We start from the raw sequence: 23,760 nt of genomic DNA, 5'->3' as shown, positions 1-23,760 counted from the left end.
GATGTACCACGCTATATATTGGCTTCACCTGTAATATCACTACACATAGTATAAAATAAAGTCGCTTCCCGGTGTCTGTCCCTTTGTATGCTTAGATCTTTACAACTACGCAATGGATTTTGATGCGGTTTTTTTTAATAGATAGAGTGATTCAAGAGGAAGGTTAATATCAGGTGCGTGCATTCCATATAGGCAAATAAGCAATGCCTACCTTAATAAATATCTAAATTAATATATTACACACACATTATTCTGTAACCAAATTTCTATTGTAAACCCACCCAGTAAGTTTTAGCTTACGCTAAATATTTAGTAAAAACCTTTGATATGCACTTATGAGTGCCTGCCTTAACATTTAACTGCCTATACCAACCCACTGAGTTTACAATACAATTTATTTTGAGAAATGTTCGTCCAAGTTATACTACCACAGAAAAAGGTAGGCTAGATGAATATGTAATGTTCTAAAAACATGTCTTCGCAATTTAACAGCGATAATAAGCTTGCCTACTGACCAATCACTGCTCGTGGAATCCTAACAATAAATTTCGCATGCACTTGCTCTCATATTCAATTGCAACCCTTAGCTATTTTCTTGATATTCGTGTCTGTATTGTTAAAAAATTTAAATTAGACGTTGCTATGAAGTTGAATATATATTATTGAATATATATATATGTGTTGAAGAGTTATTAAGTAATTTAAAAATAATAGAGAAATTAGGAATAATAATTATTAAAATTACTAATTTTGGTGCATAGTTTTTATTCGTAGACAAAATAAAAGAAGACGAACATGTCAATAGACCAACACCAAATATTTACGAGTCGTGTATAATATTCATGCATTAATGAGATATACTATATATATATGATACACCTCCCGCCCGCACGGCCTCAACTGTCGACTGAACTATTGAGTCAGTTAACGTGACAAGTGACAACCCTACTGAAACGGATTCGACACGTGTTTCATCTCTACACCCGCGATCCTCAGGAGTTGTAGACACGCCGAACGCTGCAACAAAATTCCAACACTCCCACACATCTCTATGCCACAATACAGCTAATTGAACAGTAGCGTAACTCATCCGTCTCCGTGAAATTTATAACTACGTCTGGGCGGAGCGCTAGGGTTGTTGCATACAAAAGTATAATAATAATATTGACACACTCTTACACAAGTTATCTTGCCCCAAACTAGGCATAGCCTGTATTATGAGTGCAATATACTACAATATACTTACTTAAACATACATAAATACAAATAAACATCAAGGACTCGGAAACAAACATCCATATTCATCATATAAGTGATTGCACCTACCGGGATTCGAACCCGGGACCTCAAGCTCAGTAGGCAGGGTCGCTAACCACTAGGCCATATGGGTCAAATAAGTATGATGATACGGACGGCGCGGACCAGGTAATTTAACACGGACCAGTCTTGGCGGCGTACGGAGTGGCACTCAATAGGTTGTCTTCTCAAGATTGCTTAGCAGCCGTGTCAATCGTGTGTATGTGTGCGTGTGTCGATTTGGTCGCTCTAGTTAGAAGTTAAAGTACTGTTCTATTACTGTATTGTGCTCTATGCAGTGCGGCCCGTGCCCTGACTTATAAAGAACATGTAAATATAGATCTGTGAAATTTAATAGTGATTTATTCAAGAATTTTTGTGACACTAACACTCGAAGAAACCGCCGGGATCCAAATAAGACTAATTTTCGACGAAATTCCCACTGACCTTGCAGTATGACAAGAGTTGTCTTGCTATGAGTGTCAGAATATACAATAAACTGCCCATTAATTTAAAATTATTTAATAAAAGACTTTTTAAGAAAAAATCTTAAACACTGGTTAAGTGAGCGACTATTTTATACGATAAATGAATTTCTGAACGCGAGTAATATCATAACATAAAATGTGAAAATTTTTGTTAATAATTAATTAGACAATATTTATTATTATGTGAGTCTGTAGTTCTGTATTATTTTTCAGTATTATGATAATTAATATTTATTGTTTCTGACATGTTGACATATTATATCATCTAATCTTGTTATGTGTTATTTACCTTACTATTTACTGTATTAAATTAATTTGCATGCCTAGTTAAGCCTGGCGCAACATGTGAAACTGTAAGATTATACCATCGTAACATACCATGTTTGTACGCAAATAAAGAATTTGATTGATTGATTGATTGATAAATGTTTCTGTCGACTCACTTGTTTTCGTCATCAACGTCGTTCGGGACCTCGAACCCCATATCCTCTATGTGGCGCCGGATGTCGTCAGCCGTGCACGCGCCTCGCTCATATCTGAAGTAGCCGGCACTCTCAGCTAGGTCCACCTGAAACATGCGCCAGACTTATTGGATATCACAAGTAAATATGCCGACCCATATGGCCTAGTGGTTAGTGACCCTGCCTACTGAGCTAGAGGTCCCGGGTTCGAATCCCGGTAGGTGCAAACATTTTTATGATGAATATGGATGTTTGTTTCCGAGTTGGATGCATGGATGTTTATATGTATTTATGTATGTTTAAGTAAGTATATTGTATTAAATATATCGTTTTATTGTGCCCATAGCACAGGCTATGCTTAGTTTGGGTCAAAATAATTTGTGTAAAAGTGTGTCAATATTATTATTATAATATAAAACAATAAAGTACGTGTTTCCAAACGATGTTTCGCAGTGAACAAGCATCGTTACTCAGCGTAATTAGGTGTAAGCGTTTTTAAAAAGTTATAGTATACAAAGCAATGATAGTTAACTGGAATCAAAAAGCATTCTAAAAGAGAAATAGATAAAGAGAGAATAAAAAATTACTCTTAGAAAGTGATTCCCAGCTCTTGCTATACCCACATTTTGAATTCATTCATTACAAACAAAAACAATATTGACGTAAATGCTCTCATTTCAAAAAACATCAAAAAACGCATCTCTTAGACCTTGTCCACACACAAAGAACACCGGCGAATGACAGCCAACGAAAGGTCTCACCTTTTTTTTCAGCCGATTCGTTCGTCATAATATGTGAATCCAGTATTAGTTCTCTAGTATAGCCAGGGGCGTTATTATCATATAGGCAAGTAGGCAGTGCCTATGTCGTTATCTATATATATAAAAATGAATTGCTGTTCGTTAGTCTCGCTAAAACTCGAGAACGGCTGGTCCGATTTGGCAAATTTTGGTCTTGAATTATTTGTGGAAGCCCAGGGAAGGTTTAAAAGGTGAATAAATATAAAAAAAAGGCTCGGAATTAGATATTTTTGGTTTTCCTTTGAAGTGTCCCTGTCGTTCAGAAATCAAATTGAAATTGAATTGAATAGTTTAAACTGAATAATTAATTAGATTTTTTTTATTTTTCTTACTTTAGCTTACTATAGTTGGTAAATTAACTACAGTTCTTAACTATTTATCAGATTATTTTTATGGAGATTGATAAATCTTAAGTTTTGTCATAAATTAAATTTCTGAACGCAAACATAATATTTGACATTTGACAACCAACTATATGTACATTGATAAATCGTAATCTATATATATATATATAAGAGATTTCCACGTATATAGTCACTCATCACGATATCTCTGGAACCATAAGGCGTGATTGAAATTTGGTAGGAATATTCCTTTCGCCGAGTAGAGGTCAGCTAAGAACGGATTTCAAAAATTCCACCCGCAAGATTTTTTTTATTATAAACAGAACAACGTCTGTCGGGTGAGCTAGTAAGAAATAAATATAGCACTAGTGTTAAAGTTGATTAAGTTTAATTTAAATTGTTTAGATTTGAAAGAGCGACATTTCAAGTCAATTTCCTATTAAAGAATTAGTACCTGAATGACCGACCCTTGCTCGGATTTTTAAGAAGGTACAAAACTAAAAGGACATCTGGATTCGAACCCGGGTCTTCTGCTTTCCGGATCACCCAATGGCCCATCTGAGCTATTATAGTCTTGTATATAGTGGCGAAATTTACCTTTGTATTCTTAAAACTAAAACCTAGCTAGATCGATTTCTCGTCCCCGAAACTACCTGTATACTAAATTTCATTAAAATCGTTGGAGCCGTTTCCGAATTCAGATTATATGTATTTATATACAAGAATTGCTCGTTAAAAGATATAATATTGAGGTTGAGCAGCTTATCAACTGTAAAGTAGATCCTGTAGATGAAGCCACAACCTGAGATTTGAACAAAGACATATCAATTTTAATTTGGTTCCGTTATTTTATAACTGAACTTCTATTGAACACCCTCATAAAAAAAAGTTCTTACGCTAGATACCTACGGTAAGAAATCTTTGCATATTACAAGAGCTCAACTACAGATCCACAGTGCCTACCTTACTAGAAAACTAATGCACGCCACTGAGCATAGCACCTGACCACTGGCAGGATTCTATTGTCAGTTCAATGTTTTTTTTTATGAAAATAAGGAAGGACATGAGCAGGACGTTCAGCTGATGGTAATTAAGACGCCCTACCCATTACTCTCTTGAAAAACCCAAAAAATCTGCGCGGCACTACAATTGCACTCGTCACCTTGAGACAAGATGTTAAGTCTCATTTGTCCAGTAATTACACTAGCTACGGCGCCCTTCAGACCGAAACACAGTAATGTTTAAACATTACTTGCTTCACGGCAGAAATAGGCGCCGTTGTGGTACCCATAATCTAGCCGGCATCCTGAGCAAAGGAGCCTCCCACTGGTAAAGTACAGTTGAAAGTGGGGAACAGAATATTCATTATTGAAATTACGGATCGCGCTCACCTTGACGTGATAAATCCCTGGCAGCTCTCTCACCGAACTCTCTATGCTGCGCACACAGGACTGGCATGTCATGCCATTGATGAGCACGCGGACGGAGACCAGCTCGGCTGAATCGCTGTTGACAAAACACATAATATAATTCTAACTATATAGCGTAGTGCCGTTGAATACGAATAACGATACCACAGGTTGGGAATGGAGCGACCGCCTTCATAATAAGTTTCATTGTACGATATTAGTTCTAAAACACTTTCAAAGGATTAAGACGCGTGTAATTTATTTTATTTAACCCGACGTTTCAAGATCCCCTGAAAACGAGATCTAGTAAGGTCTTGAAACATCGGGTTAACTTTAAAAAGTGTTTTATTTAAATGTGTAACACTCGCGTTAATCGAAGAAAATACGATATTACTTCGTAACCATATTTTTTATGAAAAAAAAAAGAAGTCCCCAGAGTTTGTTGCGCCCGTTCATCTCAGGTCTGAGGCATGGTTTTTCGGATGGGCGGTAGTTTTTGACTTTCAATAAGTGATATCATATCCTATTTGGAATAAAAATATTTGAATTTGAATATGAAAAATTATATTAAATAGTGGTCGCCCTGCATTGGAAATTCGACCATAATTCATTTAATTACTATGTATGTATGTGTGTGTAACTTGTACGTCATTGAAGTAGTAGTGTGTGTTATATTTATTTTAATTAATTCAATGTATTCATAAGGCATTTTATAAACTAAGAATAGATTTATGCACTTCTTCTCCGTATTAACTGTAACTTGTGTTAAATTTAACCATCATCAAGTTCATGCTTATATGGATATAATATCATAAAACATGAGAAATGTAAAAAAAAAATATTTCTGCCAAAGTACATTATGAGCAATGCGAGATTTGCAACTCTGTTACTAAAGACCACAGTTCGTCCGTCTGTCTGTTAGAAGCTTGTATCTCGTAGACCGCAACAGTTAGACTGCTGCAACATGTTACAGAATGTGTATTACCATTGTAACAACAAAAAAAAATCTATATGGCAAATCCCAACACGACCATCAAGCAGGTAAATCCGCTGACAGACAGACAGACGGACGAACAGTGGAGCTATAGTTATAATACCACTCTGTTACCCTGCGTACATGGAATCCTAGAAAGACAAATCAATGAATATATAAACAAAACACTAAAAGCATTTCTGCACAAACATTTAACAAAACAAATATTGATAAAATCTTATCTATAATTCTGTTCGTATGCACACGTGTAACAAGGAAATATACAATCTCGTATGCTTTTGAAATGAAAATTTCTTACACGCGCTGAGCACCTATATTTTTTGGTACCGAGTGAGACTTAGCCGTCACGCTGGGCTATGTAATGCGGGTAAAATAAGTAACAAACACTTAACATAAATATTGTAACTAGTAGTTGCATTCGCAACCAAAGGTTTTATCTCAATAAAATGTTTTTTAAGAGAATAATCATTAACAGAGAGAGTTGTCATACTGAAACATGCAGGCCAAGCCTGTATGTTTCAGTAAGCCATTAAGTTGGCGACATCCCATTCTGCAAGTACGTACACGCCAAGAAAGGGAAGATACTAGTAGGATTAAAACAATATATCAAACGATGAACCTGTTAATGCTGACTTAATTTTGATAGAATGGCAATGAGTTTCTTGCCACTTCTTCTAATGGAAGCTCAACCTTTTCCGGAGTGTTGGTTAGTGGTTAAAAGAAAAAATATTTTGACATTCATAAGTGTCAATTCCGTGACCTGAATGAATAAAATGATTTTGATTTGATTTTATTTGGTTTGGTTTGAGGCCCTCGATATATGCACGCTCGTAAGAATGAACTGTTATTTAAATGTGTTCTGTGGTCGCGTAGGACCTTGTCCACAGAGAACGACGACAAAAGCAAGACATTCTTCTCGCTACACATAGGTATCTCGTCTCTTCCGTTTAATAGATTTATTCAGCCGTCGCTCGTTATATGTGCACCCGGCTTAAACAATACAAGGTAACAAAAAGATTATTTCTTATACATTCATGGAATCCCATACTACTAAGGCTTCTTATACATAACACCGACATCGTAAAAAACCGCGTGAACACCGCAATAAGGACGAGTTAAAATTAGAGATGTGCCTACGTGTCGGTAAAGCCGGCAACTATCGCAGTCGGCCACTAGTCGGCGATTATTCGGCAAAAACCGCCCGGACTATCCGGCTTCCTATTTTGTATGAACCTACATATTTGTCAGTAAAATTTATGTAGGGGAAATTACAATAAATAAAAACCTTGTATGTTTACAAATATTTTTATGTTATAATCAGTCTATACATTTCGCAATGTACCTAACGCAAACTTTTCTTTGGTAATCACTCTCCAACATTACATTATGATTGTTAAAAAACATCATCTATGACATTTTCAAACTAGATCAGTATCAATAAATGCCAATAGTCGCCATCTTTACATCCGACTAAGGGACTACGCGCACTTATTCAGCTCTTTTCAGCTTTTGTCCATAGAAAACAACAATTTTGTATGGAGACGTGTACGCGTCGATTCAGATTTCCGCGTCCATTCTGCTTTCGCGGCAAACTAGCATAAAATGAGGATAAATGTGTTTTTATTATGCGACTGCACACACAGCGTTCAGCTGTTCCGCCGCATACAGTGCTGTTCGCCGTCGAATGCGGCGGAACAGCTCTTTACAGGGATGGTTCGCGACTCCTTGTCGACAAGTTGCGACCTGTATTGATTTGACGTAATCATTATGCACGCAAAGATTAAAGAGTGCAGACGTGATTTAAAGTTATTATTCTCATTTTTACGACGCCGTACGCGGCTGATAGAAGCAGAGCTGTATAAGTGTGACCAAAATCGTTCAGCGAAACGCGAATGGAGTTGAATAAGTGCGCGTAGTCCCTAATCGGCTAGTCGGCCAAAGTCATAATCGGCACATCTCTAGTTAAAATAAAATAATGGTCATGGTTCATTAAAGTATTGCCAACGAAACTGAAAAGAAGTCTCCCTTTTTTTATATATTGACAAATAAAGAGTATTCTACTTCATCAATAACTCATAATGGAACTGGTCTAATCTAACTTTATTGATTTATTTGTATTAAGTAGTTAATAGTCATCACATTGATGACATTGTTTACCTACGTACATAGGTTATTATAAAGATATTTTTTTTTTTTAATTTATTTAGTTTTTTTCTTTTTTGTGATCATTTACTTTGTATGTGAGCTTGACGCCTGAAAGCCAGGATTACCTAAGTTTAAACACAGTGTTATAGCTTCTAAGCAAGACATTGTATTTATTATTATTTTATTTTGTAATTTAGTAATAGTTAATTAATTAAAGTGCAACTTTTATATTATGTTTGCTAGCTGACAGAGCAAACGTTGTATTGCTGATATTAAAATCACGATACAAAAGTAACTGTTGATCGTAGATGGGTGAAAATTTGAAGTTGTATGTATTTTTTAATGCTGACTCATAATGAAACAAATTTAAAAAAAAATGTCAAAAAAAAAATCGTGTGTACCACCCTTAACATTTAGGGGGATGAAAAATAGATGTTGTCCTATTCTCAGACCTACCCAATATGCACTCAAAATTTCATGAGAATCGGTCAAGCCGTTTCGGAGGAGTTCAAAGTTTAACACCATGACACGAGAATTTTATATATTAGACTAGCTGACCCGGCAAACGTTGTTTTGCCATATATAGTATAAATCACGCGAAGTAATAAAATATTGCCTATATATATATTGTACATCATTTTGTTCTATTGTCAATAGTTTTTGCAGCGCACGCAAAAATAGGTTTTCGATTTTACACCTTGTGTTACAAAATAGCAATTTTATTACGGATCCCTAATTTTGAAAAAAAAAACATAGCCTTCCTCGATAAATGGACTACCCAACACTGAAAGAATCATTCAAATCGGACCAGTAGTACCAGAGATTAGCGCGTTCAAACAAACAAACAAACACTGCAGCTTTATAATATTAGTATAGTATAGATAAGATAATTTAGTACATATACTTCAATTATTTGTTTAGTAACTAAGTCGCATGTAACGCAATTTAAATAAATCAAATATTTTTTTAAATCATATTTTTTATGAAGAAGTAATATATTAGTATTTTTTTCGATTATTATGATGATATTAATATGTTATTTTGTATATAATTAAGTTTCATAAAACCACACAATTGCTTTTTTTTAATAAATAAAAATTATACTTAAACATGCGGTTTTGCAGCGACGCGGCACCAGCGTCATGTATACAAGCATCTTTATACCGATAGAGTAGTGTTGTCATACTGTGGCGTGAGATCTAGAACTTTCGCAACGCGTGCCTAATCCATATTACGATCACGACTGTACCTGCATGTATGGTATTATTTATCCATCACAAGGTTGTTTTGTTTGTTTGTTTTGGGCCTTGAGAGTTTGTAAGAGTGGAATTTTAAATAAAATATATAAAAAACGGCTAAGCCGTTCTGACCGTATCGTGCACAAACAAACAGACAATAATTCTTAATACATATACCGATTTAGCTTCGTGTATATTTAAGTAAAATGAGTTGAATTTTATTTTTGTATAATTTAATATACACGGCACGCCATGTTTTTAGTATAACATTTTTATAAAAATATATCTTCTTATTAATCTGATATTTTATATAAGCACTTGCAACAAACACGACTTTTGATTCCTTTATAAATTTTTTAGTACTTCAAGTTTTTCACTTTCACTTTTTTAGTGATTCAAATACGGGCCTCTGGCTTAGTAATCAGGATCTCTCACAATAAGTAACTCGCGTACAAGCAACAAAAAACATTAAAACCACCAAATTGAACTGAACTATGACATGTAAGGTCAAACAAAAAACTAAAATATAATTTTGCGGTTCTCGTTCTTGTGGTTGAACGAAACGTGTGAACTGAGGGCGGTGTGCAAACTTAGCACATTCAGCGCTTGTAGCGCTTGAAAATCTGAATGTATAATATTAATAATATCATTTATTTCAGGCCATAGCCATAGGTTAGTAACACATTAAATACAATTATCTGAACACTTATATTTTAACAGCCAATGTCTATTCACTACATATAAAAATGTACGTAACTAATATGTGTGTTCTTTAAGTTTTTACCCTATCTGCTACATTACGTCACTATACATTTCTACTTTATTGAGGTATGTATAGAAGTAAGACCTCTTTCAGTTTTTTCCATAATTTTCTATTTCTGTTTTCAAACTCTTCTTTTCAATTTATTATGTTTTCAAAGTGATAACCCTCGCTTCTGGGATTAAATACACAAATAGAATTAGAATATATACTTATATATATATAAAAGATGTCACTTAAAAAAAGGTAACAAATTGTTTAGATTTGCAAGAGCGACATCTCAAGTCAATTTCTTAATATGGCAAATATTGGGGTTAACCAGGTTTTGTACTGTTAAGTAGATCCTGTAGATGAAGCTACAAGCATTCTAGATTTTATCACCGATACGTCACTCGAACGGTAGGCTCAGTTTTACGGTAACTGTTATTTTGTCTAGTGTTGGTTCATCCCATCTTGTGGATAGAATTATCAATTATTCATAAACCGTAAGATATGACTTTGGTTCTTTCCTATTAATTTTTTATAGTTTTTTTTTCAATTGTTCCGTAATATATTTATGTATGTCTCTTCGTAAGCGAGTCGAACTCGCAGTGGACCGGTTACATAAGTCCAATGCTGATGACCAAGTATTACTTGCATCTTCAGCCGAGGAGTTGCAAGAGTTGTTAACTGCTATGAATGGAGCTTTTGGTAGAAAGGGAATGAAGATGAATGTAAAGAAGACGAAAGTGATGGTGCTTGAAAGAGTGACAGACTGCAATATCGTGATTGGAGATGAAAAAATTGAACAGGTGAATGAGTTTGTGTATCTGGGTTCTAAACTAACAAGAGATGGAAAGTATGAGAGTGATATTGAAAGAAGAGTGAATGCAGGAAACATGGTGAATGGAGCTTTGCACTCCTTTATGAACAGTCAGAAGGTGTCTAATAAGTTTCGTTTGGCTGTGCATGAGGGGATGTTGATTCCAACACTCATGTACGGAAGTGAAAGTTGGGTATGGCAGAAGAAACATGAAAGCAGAATAAATGCAGTTGAGACGAGAGCGTTAAGAAGTATGATAGGAGTTAAACTGAGTGACAGGATAAGAAATAGTGAGATAAGGAATAGTTGTGGTCTGAAAGAAGATGTTGTGACAAAAATTGAGAAAGGTATACTGAGATGGTTTGGACATGTCGAGAGAATAAATGAAGAACGATTGACGAAGAAAGTGTATAAGGCCAGTGTGAATGAAAGTGTTGGAAGGGGTAGACCTAGGCGGACGTTTCAAGATCAAATCAGGGACGTCTTGCAAAAAGGCCAGGTCAAGAGTACCCTAAACCGGAATGCATGTATGAAAGGAATAATGAAAGTGGACGAAGCGAAAGAAGTATGTAAGGATCGTAGCAAGTGGAAAGAAGTGGTCTCTGCCTACCCCTACGGGAAAGAGGCGTGATTTTATGTATGTATGTAAGAAACCTTAGACCGTCCTTGCAAGGGCATGCGAAGCGCAGACGGCACGTAAACTTCCCTCCTACAGCGCTTTAAGCGCTTCAATAAATGTAACATTTTATTTATTGATGTTGAGTCATAGAATACGTGCATATAATAACAAAAAAGCATCACATTTTATTAGTTATATAATTATTAATTACATAACTGATATAATATATGTAATTTGTCAAACATATAATATATTATATTGTATTTGTCATCAAGATACCCCTCCTCGACTATTCGGTTAACGGGGTCATTAGACTAAAAAAAAACCAATTCCGATCACATGTTCTAAGATTTAAAAAAAAAATTGAAACTTGAGACATCTGCCAGTCTTCCAGAGTTTCAAAACTTATATTAATATAATATTGTATTGGGAAAATTCTTTGTATTTTAATGAACGTTAACGGAAAATCCTTGGAATAGCACACCGGATATCGAAAACATTAGCACACGGAGTCACCGCAATCAACCGGTAGACGTGGGTTGATGGTTTACAATATAAAATTATCATTTATAGAAAACACTTATCTCTCACATTAACACAAAATTTTATGAACGCTGCGGGATTCGAACCCACGACCTCTAGCGTTCCGTGCGAGTGCTCTCCCAACTGATCTAACCGCTCGAGAGACGTATCGTCCTTCCCACAAGCACACAGCCGGTCCGAGGGTCGAGTCTCCTTAGGCCTTCAGGGCTAACAGCACAGAGGAGGTTTTTAGTCGGTAGAGGGTGTCCGCTTATGCGAACTCCCAAGTCCGACATATGGTCTTCAATACGTAAATGTATTTTCCTCCTCTCAAAAAAAAAAAGTATTGTCATAAAATCTTGTATGCTTTGTTCAACTCTCCGGCTGTGGCTTAATCTACAGGATTCTACTTTACGGTTGATAACCTGCTCAACCCCAATATTTTCATATTAGGAAATTGACTTGAGATGTCGCACTTGCAAATCAAAGTGATAACCCTCACTTCTAGGATTAATAACAAGATAAAATTTGTATTTAATTTTTTTTTGTGTAACGAAGCGGTTTACCCTCCCAAAAGAAGTTATCACTTCAATAATAATCTCCGATTACCATTTTAAAATTACCATTGAGTATATTTAAACAAGCAGTTAATCCAACTGTTGTCAAGCAAGATCACCTGCTCATATAAAGCTAACAGACCAACAGTTAAAATAATCAAGATGATTAACAGTTAAAAAAATGTAATTACTTCCATAGGTTTCGTTTGCAATTATGATCTTCAGTTGAACTAAAGATTTTGTATCTAACGTGACACAATTTATATGAACTACAATTATATTGCTCGCAATACTGTCACAGAATAAAGAAATTAACAGTAGTTTCACTTAATTACACACCTATTAAGGAAATAGCTACTTTAGGTGTCCACTGATAAGACTCATTTTGAATCGTATTCAAATCGTAGCTGCGCTAGATTCATGATAAATAGATAGTAGTGTGGTTTCCACACACTATGATCTACTCTTTCTTATTGGGTATCTTCCCAGGGCTGAGGCTCGCGAAAAAGACAACACGCGACATTTTCACGTCACATAACAATTTATTTGTACCTGTAAGGCCGACGACCAATCTGTCAAGGCCAAAACTAACTTAAAACTCACTGTTTTATTATGAAGTTGATGTTAAATTTCTTGACTTAAAGCAATTTAATTCGATCTGGTTATAACCTGCAGGTATTACTGACGTCTGTTGGCGGCTGGATTTTAATTTTCATTTACTGGTTGACTGAATTATATACTTCCTTTGCATAATTAGGTACCTAAGTGTAGTATTTTCGTTTGTTTAGTTTATCTATACGTTTTTTTATGATTCTCCATATTTGAGAGAAATTTCACTCTGATCACATAATCAAATAAAAGAAAACATGGCTGAAATAAAGTAACGCGCTTCTGTAAAGATTAACTACCAACTGAATGACTGTCTCGAGGTGCCCGCGCACCCGTAGGTATGCTTACGTACACACACGTTTGGTCTGTCGCATGTAGGGCAGAGGAAGTTTGATAAAATTATCATAATAAAGAGACACGGGTTATAAAAATGCAAAGCTAAGACGTAGTCACTTTACGACCCCGATTTTGCCATTCTCCGTTGACTTGGACCGATGTAGGTACAGTAATTTAACTTGCATCGAAGTATGTATGTAAGGGTAGACCTCAGTCTCAAAAACGATAGAACGCATGAAGAAATGTTTCGAAATCGAAATTCGCGTTTATTCGCCATTAATGCTTAATAGATATTAATCCTATAGGATTATAATATATAATATCAGTACTATAGATAATTACTATAATAACTGATATTCATTTCAGCCGGAAGACGTCCACTGCTGTGTAATGGCCTCCCACAAAGATCTCGATGACGATGGGTCCTGCTCTACCCTCATACAACGTATTCCGGCGATCTTGACCAGATCATCGGTCCATCTTGGGGGGCTTAAAAACACTATGTCTTCCGGTAGTAGCTGATATTATAATCGCGACATACCAATCTCTGACCTTACGAAAAACTTACGACGCAGAGTACGCGTACGAGTTTCCAGTTAAATTTATCTCATCCTGAATTTAATTTGTTGTATTTAGTTTATTTTTATGAAAATGACAGACGCTTTTTTTTTAATTAAATCATACTGTATGTCGAGGGAGAAAAGGCCTTGAAGACAGCAACGACAGACATCCAGCTGGTGCGGATTATTTTTAAGTTTGCGTCGTGGGGTGCAATCTATGCGATCGTAGAAATCGGCGAAATGTATCAAAATAATCAGTGCAAACTGGTAGTAGTTCGAAGTAGGTACACTAAGCGCGCGAGTTGAATGTAGTCGGGGCCTGGTGTGAAGAGCGGGAGCATCTCCCCCCGCTTTCCACACGGCTCGCCTCGCGCGCCTGCAGTGTACTGCTGTGCCATAGTCGTCGCTTACCGTGTTATCGCGTTAATACTAAATTTGCAATTTCGTGTTATTTTTTTGATTTTAATAATAATAACTGATAATCAGGTTCCGTTCCAAATCAGTGGAGTTATTATTCATCGGCAAGCACGAGAAATGGCGGAAAATGTTTTACACATGTATATTTTAAGAAAGTCAGAACAAAAGTTTGAGATTTTATTATTAGGATAAAATGGTGAACTTGAATCATTGTTGAAATTTATCGACACACTCATGATTATGATTATCAATTATAATTAGGTCACTGCACTATCGCATTTCTGAACTCTGCATTCAACTCGCGCGATATCTGTACTACGAAATACTACCCGTTTGAACCCATTATTTTACTTAAGTGCATTATCACCCTCCAAATCGAATAGTATTGTATTCAGTACTTACCAGCACAAAAAAAATTGACAGCTTTTTCCCACACAACAGGCCACGCCAGCCGCTCAACGAACTATGACCCTGCCCGCTAGAATCCAACATGGCCGCCGTTTCGAAAATGTTTTTAAATACCCGCTTAGATATTGTAAACCGAATTCTATTCACATAATAGTTGTTTAATGTTGTAATTATAAATGTTATTGTTATTTTTATGTAACCGCGGCACTACGCGTCATACGCGTGATTCATTTGTGCAGTTCCTGGTTGTATTTCTATATAAAAACAGTTTTTTAAAAGTTATTAATGCCCTGGGTTTCACCTACGTTTATCTTTACTAATATTATTAAGAGAATATAATATTACTTAGCTACTAGACACTATGATACAATCACTGACCTGTATAAATACCACTGGACAGGCTGTTCCATATGTTTGACAGCAATTTTTTTGTGCCTATTTGAAGCGCCACTCGCGAGCGTCCAGAGAACTATTTTGACGTATAACACAAATGGCTGCGAAGGAAGGTATAATACTCTGAAGTATTTTTGCCTTTTGAATAAATTTGGTTCCTTTTCCGTGTCGTTTATACTCTTAGAGTCAACTTAATAAAGTACACAATTTATTTTTGTAAATAGTTACCCACCATCTATCGATGTTTGCTGAGGTTATCATCACTAGTTTTAGTACCGCGGACTCTCGCTACTTGGTCAACAGCGCCAAAATGGCGAAAATCAAACGGCCACAAAAGAACTTTGACAGCCGCCAGTCCAGTGGTATATAGTAGAGGTCAGTGGATACAATATAACAATCAAAGACTTGACACAAGCAATATCGTGAGCCTGTATAACATATATGACAAATTCAAATTCAAATATTTTTATTCAAAATAGGATTTATAATCACTTATTGAACGTCAAAATCTACCACCCATTCAAAAGAGACTGCCTCAGACCTGAGAAGAATGGGCGCAAGAAACTCAGCGGGCTTTTTTTTTATATAAAATATGGATTACAATGTAATATCGTACATTAAACATTAATAATTAAAGAGCCTGAGGGTGTTCGCTTTAATCCCAGTCCGTGGTGTCATTAAGAAAATCGTTTATGCTATAATAACCTATCCCACACAAACGTTTTTTAACAATTCTTTTAAATTTCGTAACACATTTGTTTTGTACATTTTCTGGGATCATATTGTAGAAGCATATACATCGCCCAACAAAAGACTTACTAACTCGACCCAACCGAGTAGTGGGCATAACAAGTTTATGTTTGTTCCTCGTGTTAACATTATGAATGTCACAGTTTCTAGAAAATTCCTCAATGTGCTTATGAACATACAAAACATTATCGAAAATGTATTGAGAAGCAACAGTCAAAATGTTTATTTCTTTAAATTTTTCTCTTAATGATTTTTTAGGAACTAGGTTATAAAGCGCCAGCTAGCCGTTGCTCTTAAAGGCTTTCCGACCGCACGACAGTAGGAGTTCGACCATATTAAACAGTTAAGCACAGATAGATTAGTTAGCTAGATTATGGGTACCACAACGGCGCCTATTTCTACCGCGAAGCAGTAATGTGTAAGCATTACTGTGTTTTGGTCTGAAGGGCGCCGTAGCTAGTGAAATTACTGGGCAAATGGGAGTTAAAATCTTATGTCTCAAGGTGACAACCGCAGTTGTAGTGCCGCTCAGAATTTTTGGGGTTTCTCAAGAATCCTGAGCGGCACTGCTAGGTAATGGGCAGGGCGTATCAATTACAATAAGCAGGACGTCCTGCTCGTCTCGTCCCTTATTTACTTGCGGTCATATTTCTCTTGCTGTTTTAAAGACCCCGTCACCTTTAATCCAGAACACTTCTCGATCAAATACCACCGCAGTAACAATTCAAAGCGATGCCAATCCGTTACCGTTACTAAACTCTTGTTTTTTTTTTGTCACTATACAGATAAGTGGAACAATAGAGGCATTGTTTGCAAAATAGAATCATACGGCTAAAAAACTAATTAAAAACGTGACTTGACTTTTTCTTTTGGGAGCGTTGTTTCTAAATCCATTCATTCATATCATTTCATATTTTTTTTATTCATTTTAAATCGTTTTATTGAACGTCAAAAGCTATCATCACCCATTCGAAGAAGTATGCCTCGGATTTGAAAAGAACGGGCGCAAAAAATTCAGAGGGCTTCTAAGCTAGGGTTTCGTACATCAAAAGGAAAAAAATATAACTCCTCTACTTATAGGATCACTTTGTTGTCCATCCGTCTGTCTGTCAAGACCCTGTCTTTGGGACGCGTGGAAGTATCTAGTTGAAATTAAAGCTATGTGAAAATCAAAGTTCAGATGTTCAGAGAAAAAAAAAATTAATTAATAATATTATAACATTTTGGTATAATTTCATATAATATATACATATATAAATATTTGCCATAGTAAGGAGTGGAAACCGTTAAAAAAATCGAATCGATTAATGTTTAACTATATAGAGAACTTTATAGGTTATTATAATTGATCCCGTCTTTCCTTTAGCCACTATTTCACGGTTTTTGGTTATTCAACTTTAGTATAAAGATATCCTTGAATAAACCGGTTACAAACGGTTTATTCCACATATAATTACCGAGACATTTGTCAAAGCTAAGTTTAAATTTTCGTTAGGTTTAGTCCCCACTAGACTGCACGATACCAGCTAACAGTCCATTTGGTAGATCGACGATCGACTTGTTTGTACTCCCGTGGGATAAACCTGTTAAAATTTTCATAACATCTACACTTTGAAGGAAACCACGGATACCAACTGATTTTAACTATTGAATCCGGTTCCAAGCCTTGAGTGATACATACACGAAAATCATCTAAATTATTACATATCCTGTGTTATTAATAAACACGAAGTAAAGTTATTCCAAATTTAAACTAAAATACCTATAAACAAAGTACCTATTCACATCATTACTATTCGACGTATCGCATTGCTGTACGCCTCAAATTGTTCTGTAATGCGTTAGGACTCAAGTCATCTTGTCATTGTTATGAGCTAATGATCATCATCATCAGTTAATACGACCTTCATCGTTTCTGCAAGTAAAAATTTGCGTGTACTTGCACAATGTTTGTGTAATACCGACACTTTATTGTAATTAGAACCACGCCCGTCTCTATTACGACGTTTCCTTCCGCTTGCTTGTTATGCCCGATTTACACTTGTCTGCAAATCGCGGCCACTATTTACGAGTGAGACTGACGTGTGAACTATCACACTCCACACTAGCAACTTTACAACGCTTATAGACCAAACACATGATCGGATTTGGTATGGCCGGACCAACGGCCGGTCCGGTGGGCGCCTCGCACCAATTGGTCCGGTGTCACACTCGGTACGGTCCGGGCGGTAATAATACTAATTCTGGAACAGACATAAGCTTATAATGCCTACTACTCGGCTAAGTCGAGTTAGCAAGTCTTTTGTGGGGCGATGTATATGCTTTTACAACAGGATCCCAGAAAATGTTCAAAACAAAAGTATTACGTTATTCAAAAGAATTGTTAAAAAACGTTTGTGTGGTAAAGGTTACTATACCATAAATGACTTTCTTAATTTTACCACAGATTGGGAATGGAGCGACCGCCCTCAGGCTAATAAATGATAAGTTTAATTGTAAAATGTTACTTAAATTGTAAAACATATTTTTGATGAAAAAAAAGCCCGCTGAGTTTGTTGCGCCCATTCTTCTCAGGCCTGAGGCATTCATTTTGGAATGGGTGGTAGTTTTTTGACTTTCAATAAGTGTTCATATCCTATTTTGAATAAAAATATTTGAATTTGAAATTGTACGATGGACAATGCGACATACCATCCAATATGGTCCGCTACCAGAGCGCATCCGATGATTTGGCCGTACTAAATCCGATCAGAGAGATGAGAGACCGAGATGTTCTTAGCTCTCGCATGTTTTGTTCGTGTATGCTAGTATATTGTAAGTATATCCTCTTATTATTTACTAGCAGTTTTAATCGGGTGGGGTTTCTTCTCAAACGATGGTCATAACAGTTTTCATGGCCCTGATATATATGACACAATCAGATCCCTCTTAACAAGTCACGATTTACAACGAGAACATAAACCATAAAAATCACGTGGTATCAACAAGGCCACCCTTCTCTCACGCACAGATTAGCTGCAGACAACAAACCAATTAAAAACATTACCTTTGACAAAATCTTTTTATGCCAGTTTTTTTAATTATTTATATTTTAGAAGTATTTTGTATTGAAAAGGGGTTCACTTAGGGCAGGAGCGTGCAAATCATACAGGCAATTAGGCAGTGCCTACCTCGTTATGAACCTAAATAAATATAGCAGTAATATTAAAGTTAATTTAAATAAATTTGGTTCCATTATTTTGTTATCAAACTTCTATTGAACATCCACTCATAAAATGTTTCCTTAGGCTAGATACTAAATAGCTACGGTAAGCAATATTTGCTCTTTCCAAAGCTCGACTACGACTAGTTAGATCCACAGTGCCTACCTTCCTAGTAAACCAATGCACGCCCCTGGGTAGATATATAGACCGGCCGTTGGTCCGGCCGTACCAAATCCGATCATGTGTTTGGTCTATTAGAGATGTTCTTAACTCTCGCATGTTTTGTTCGTGTAGGCTAGTACATTGTAAGTATATCCTCTTATTATTTACTAGCAGTTTTAAAATATATTGGTTTTTATGGTAATCATTTTTATTTACTTAAGGTACTAATCTAATCTATGACACTTGTTAAGTAAATATAATTAATTGTTCTAATGGGGGGTACGCGGATCTCTACTATTAATTGGTTACAATGGTTACTCGGACCGGCCCTGTAATGGTTATAAAAGAATGATAACTGGGGCCGGCGTGATCAATGGTTAAACGCGTACTGCCCTACTGAAAGCAACACATGGTTATAAATAATTAATTTTATCTACTGAGAACTATTTGTAATATAATGCTGGTCGATGGATTTACTTCGAACATTAATGTTTAATAAACATACATTTTAAAGGAATAGGAGTAAAACGCGTATAATGTAACTGTATTTCTAGTTTCTACAGTAGAGTTTTTACGTAAAAAAATATATTTTTGTTATTTATCTACATCGACGTATTTATTGAAAGGAGACGGGGATTTCTGGGCCAAAATGTAATAAGTTGAGACATGGTTTAAAAAATTGTCTAATTTTTCTATTCTAAATATACAAAATTAGGCTAATTCACAATCTAGAAAACGATAAGATCATACTAGCGCTCTACAAAGCGCAAGTCCGGCCACACATGGAGTAATGCTGTCATCTCTGGTCTGGCGCACCCCAGTATCAGCTCGATCCATTTGACCGTGTGCAACGCGGAGCAGCTGAAATTGTCGGGGACCCTGTGTTGGAGGGGAGTGCTCTGTGAACGGCTGGATCACTTGGCTTCGCTTCATTGTGTGTCTTCTACCGCATTTATCACGGGGAGTGTTCCGAAGAGCTGTTTAACCTGATTCCTGCCGCCGAATTCCACCTTCGCACGACACGCCACAAGTTAGGATATCATCCTCACCATCTGGATGTGTGGCAGTCCTCCACAGTGCGGTTTTCAAGGAGCTTTCTTCCTCGTACTACAAAAGTGTGGAATGAGCTTCCTTGTGCGGTGTTTCCAGGACGATACGATATGGTTACCTTCAAAAAAAGCGCGTACACCTTCCTTAAAGGCCGGCAACGCTCCTGTGATTCCTCTGGTGTTGCAAGAGATTGTGGGCAGCGGTGATTACTTAACAACAGGTGACCCGTACGCTCGTTTGTCCTCCTGTTCCATAAAATAAAAAAAAAACACGAGAAATCTCAAAATTAAGTTTTCATCATCTTAAAATTGACGATTAAAATAGGATACCGATTACTATAATCGATTAATGTGAATGATTTTATACAATTCAACCCAAAACCATTTGCACCAGATGATTGATTCAATAAAAGTACGTTACTAAAAAATACATTATAATTAACATAACATAATGTCTTTTGTTAAAAAAAATTAAATATCAACTTAATATTATAAAGAAATCGATCGAAGAAAGAGTCCGTTCTGAATCTCGTTTTGTATTTTTTATCTGTGCTGACAGTGACAGCCACAGAATTGTCTAGAACGTCAATTGTCAATCACTTGTTTCATAACTACGCCATTTGTCATTTGAGTGTTTCCCGTTGTTTTATTGATATTTTGCTTCTGATATTGCAAAACTTGTACAATCATTATCATAAAACAAAATAACCATCATATTTCAAAAATCAGCTGTTTTAATATAGGTTGTTGCCCATATATTACATAACCTCCTATAACTCAGCTTTCAGATTGCCAACAATCCTCAAATTTTCAGTGATGCTTTTTTAATTTAGCTTTTACATCTTGGCCCAATAATGTATGAAAGGGTAGGGTTTCCTTTATATTACATTTTTAAACTACACTCGCATTATTCCAAGGAAATACTAGCGGCCTTACAAGTAAACTTGGTATATAGTTATACCTGAGAACAAACCAAGAATATGCAAAATGTTGACTATATCGGTGACAACACTGTCAATACAATGATAGTTCTGAAGTGTTCCGAATGTCAGTCAGCCTTGCAATAAACGCGGGAAACGTTATACGTCCGAACACACATCATAGGCAAAATATCTATTTGTAAACATTCTGCATACTCTTGGTTTATCCTCAGGTATTACTTTATACCAAGTTAATTTAAACAATTTGTTATGTTTTTTAAGTAAGATAACCCTAACTTCTAGGATTAATTACACAAATAAACATGAAAACAAAATTTTATGAACGATGCGGGACTCGAACCTCGCAAGCTCGGCCTCCAAGGCCCCCGCCCGGCTTCGCTGTAAAAGCCTTTAGGGCTATCAGCACAGAGGAGTTTTTTAGTCGGTTTTTGTATACACCCGAGCCCGACACATGGGCCTCGCTATAAACGATACGTCACTCGAACGGTTGGCTGAGTTGGAAAGGGAGCTCGCAAGTTTATTTGTAAGGCCGAAAAAGTTTTAAATTTGGAAATTGTGCGCCGAAATGGTATATTAACGATTTGTATGTGGACTTACGGTGACCATCGGCATCAACCATGTGCGGCGAGTCTATATAAAATGTGTGAAAACTAGAAGTACCGATAGCTTTAGAACATTATGCGTTATTAAACATTCCAGAGCTACAATCCACCAATGGCATTCGTTCCATTGCGGCTGTCGGGAATTATTGGAATATTATACGGCGGATGACTGGAATTTAAATTTATTGTGTACGTACGTGAGCATATATATACCTCGGGTATATTATGTCATATGGTGTTGAATTTTGTTAAGGCAACATTAAGGTAACATTAAACCTCGAATTGCAAATGACTTAACGTTGCGACATTATATATATTTACTAGTGGACCCAACAGACGTTGTCCTGTACACGCGTCTTAAATTTGAATAATCTGTCCAGCCGTTAGGAGGAGTTCACTAACATACACATGAGCAGGAGAATTATATTATATGGACGTAATTGAGAATCTAAACCAATCTCAAATTCACTGAAACAAACAAAAAGTCATCAAAATCGGTCCAGCCGTTTAGGAGGTAGTTTAATTGGGAATCTAAACCATTCTTGAATCCACCCGAAGACTATACTTATTACACCACTAACGTTTTAACTAATTTTATATCTTAATAAAATAGTGTAGTTAAACCCCTGGTGTGAAGACGAGGAAAAAACAATTTCTATCCTTAATCATTCGTTATCTAAACTATCGAGAATGTCGATATCATGAGAATTGAAATTGACACATCCCTTAGAATATCAATTACCAAAAAGGTGTAGTAAAGGGTTTTACCCTTGGTGTGACCACGAGGAATAAAAATTACTCGTAGTCACACTGGGGTGACAAACTGGTGTGACCACGAGTCGTGAATGTTAAAAACACTCCTTAGCGGCTGTTTTAAGTTAGTGGACCAGTATGAATAAGGGGGTTAGGGTTAAACGAGAACGAATCCGCGTTTAGTTATTTTTGTCAGTTTTAAAATTCCAGTTAAAGTATCTACCCCATATCATATTCTGTATCCTGTATCGGCGAATAGTTTAATGTTTATTTTGTGTGTGTTAGTTGCCCTTGTCCTCTTGGAATAATTGAAGGTTCTCGGCTTTGTTCTTGGTTAAGATTTAGATAAGTTATGCCACGACACAGTACTACAGTCAATATAAACCTATAGATATAATAAAAATGTAACTAATCACTGTAGGTACGCTGCGGCATAGAAATGATGGAATTTTGGGACGAATTGTATCGAATAATTGGACGAAGTGTGATGAACAGTATTTTTGTTACGAAAATAAGGGACACGACGAGCAGGACGTTCAGTTGATGGTAATTGATACGCCCAGTCCATTAGATTGTAATCAAAAACCCCAAAAATTCTGAGCGCGCTACAATTGCGCTCGTCACTTTGAGACATAAGATGGAAAGACTCATTTGCCCAGTAATTTCACTACCTACGGCGCCCTTCAGACCGAAACACAATAATGTTTACATATTACTGCTTCACGGCAGAAAAAGGCGCCGTTGTGGCAAAGGAGACTCCAACTGGTTGCAAAGGAGCCTCCCACTGTATTGTAGTAGATTCTATTATAACCCTAAGCCGAAAATTACCCATAGAAGAGTGATATTCAAATTTAAATATTTATTCTGTAAGTATCTAGTCCACAAAAATATAATTATATATAATATTTACTTTTATAATTCTATAATATTTATTGTTTAACTTGTTTAAAGCTAACTGAAGTTGAGCAGCTTCGATCCAAAGGCTGTTTGTCATCCAATAATAAAATCTTTTGTATTACCCTTTTTATATTTTATATTAAATAGAGATTTTTTAATGATAATTTTAAGTAAGATCCTGTTGTATATTGTTGTTCCTAGTGATAGCAACTGTGTATTTTACTACAGCTTCCTCAAATCTAGCT

At 36.1% G+C, this 23,760-nt stretch overlaps 1 protein-coding gene across 4 annotated transcripts in view; it reads right to left on the bottom strand.

Annotated features, from left to right (window-relative positions):
* The window catches only part of LOC126964454 (copper-transporting ATPase 1), a 94,009-nt gene that overhangs the window by 39,861 nt on the left and 30,388 nt on the right, over positions 1 to 23,760 (bottom strand). For all 4 annotated transcript variants that reach the window (XM_050807556.1, XM_050807553.1, XM_050807555.1 and 1 more), the window contains 2 exons: positions 4,781 to 4,895; positions 2,228 to 2,352 (listed from right to left, as the gene is read on the bottom strand). In XM_050807556.1, the coding sequence (XP_050663513.1) occupies positions 2,228 to 2,352; positions 4,781 to 4,895 (240 nt within the window). The remainder of the gene's footprint in view (positions 1 to 2,227; positions 2,353 to 4,780; positions 4,896 to 23,760) is intronic.

The sequence above is a fragment of the Leptidea sinapis genome, chromosome 5 (assembly GCF_905404315.1).
Source record: "Leptidea sinapis chromosome 5, ilLepSina1.1, whole genome shotgun sequence".
NCBI lineage: Eukaryota > Metazoa > Arthropoda > Insecta > Lepidoptera > Pieridae > Leptidea > Leptidea sinapis.
Note: the sequence above shows the minus strand (reverse complement) of the source record. Positions and strands in the feature narration are given on the sequence as shown.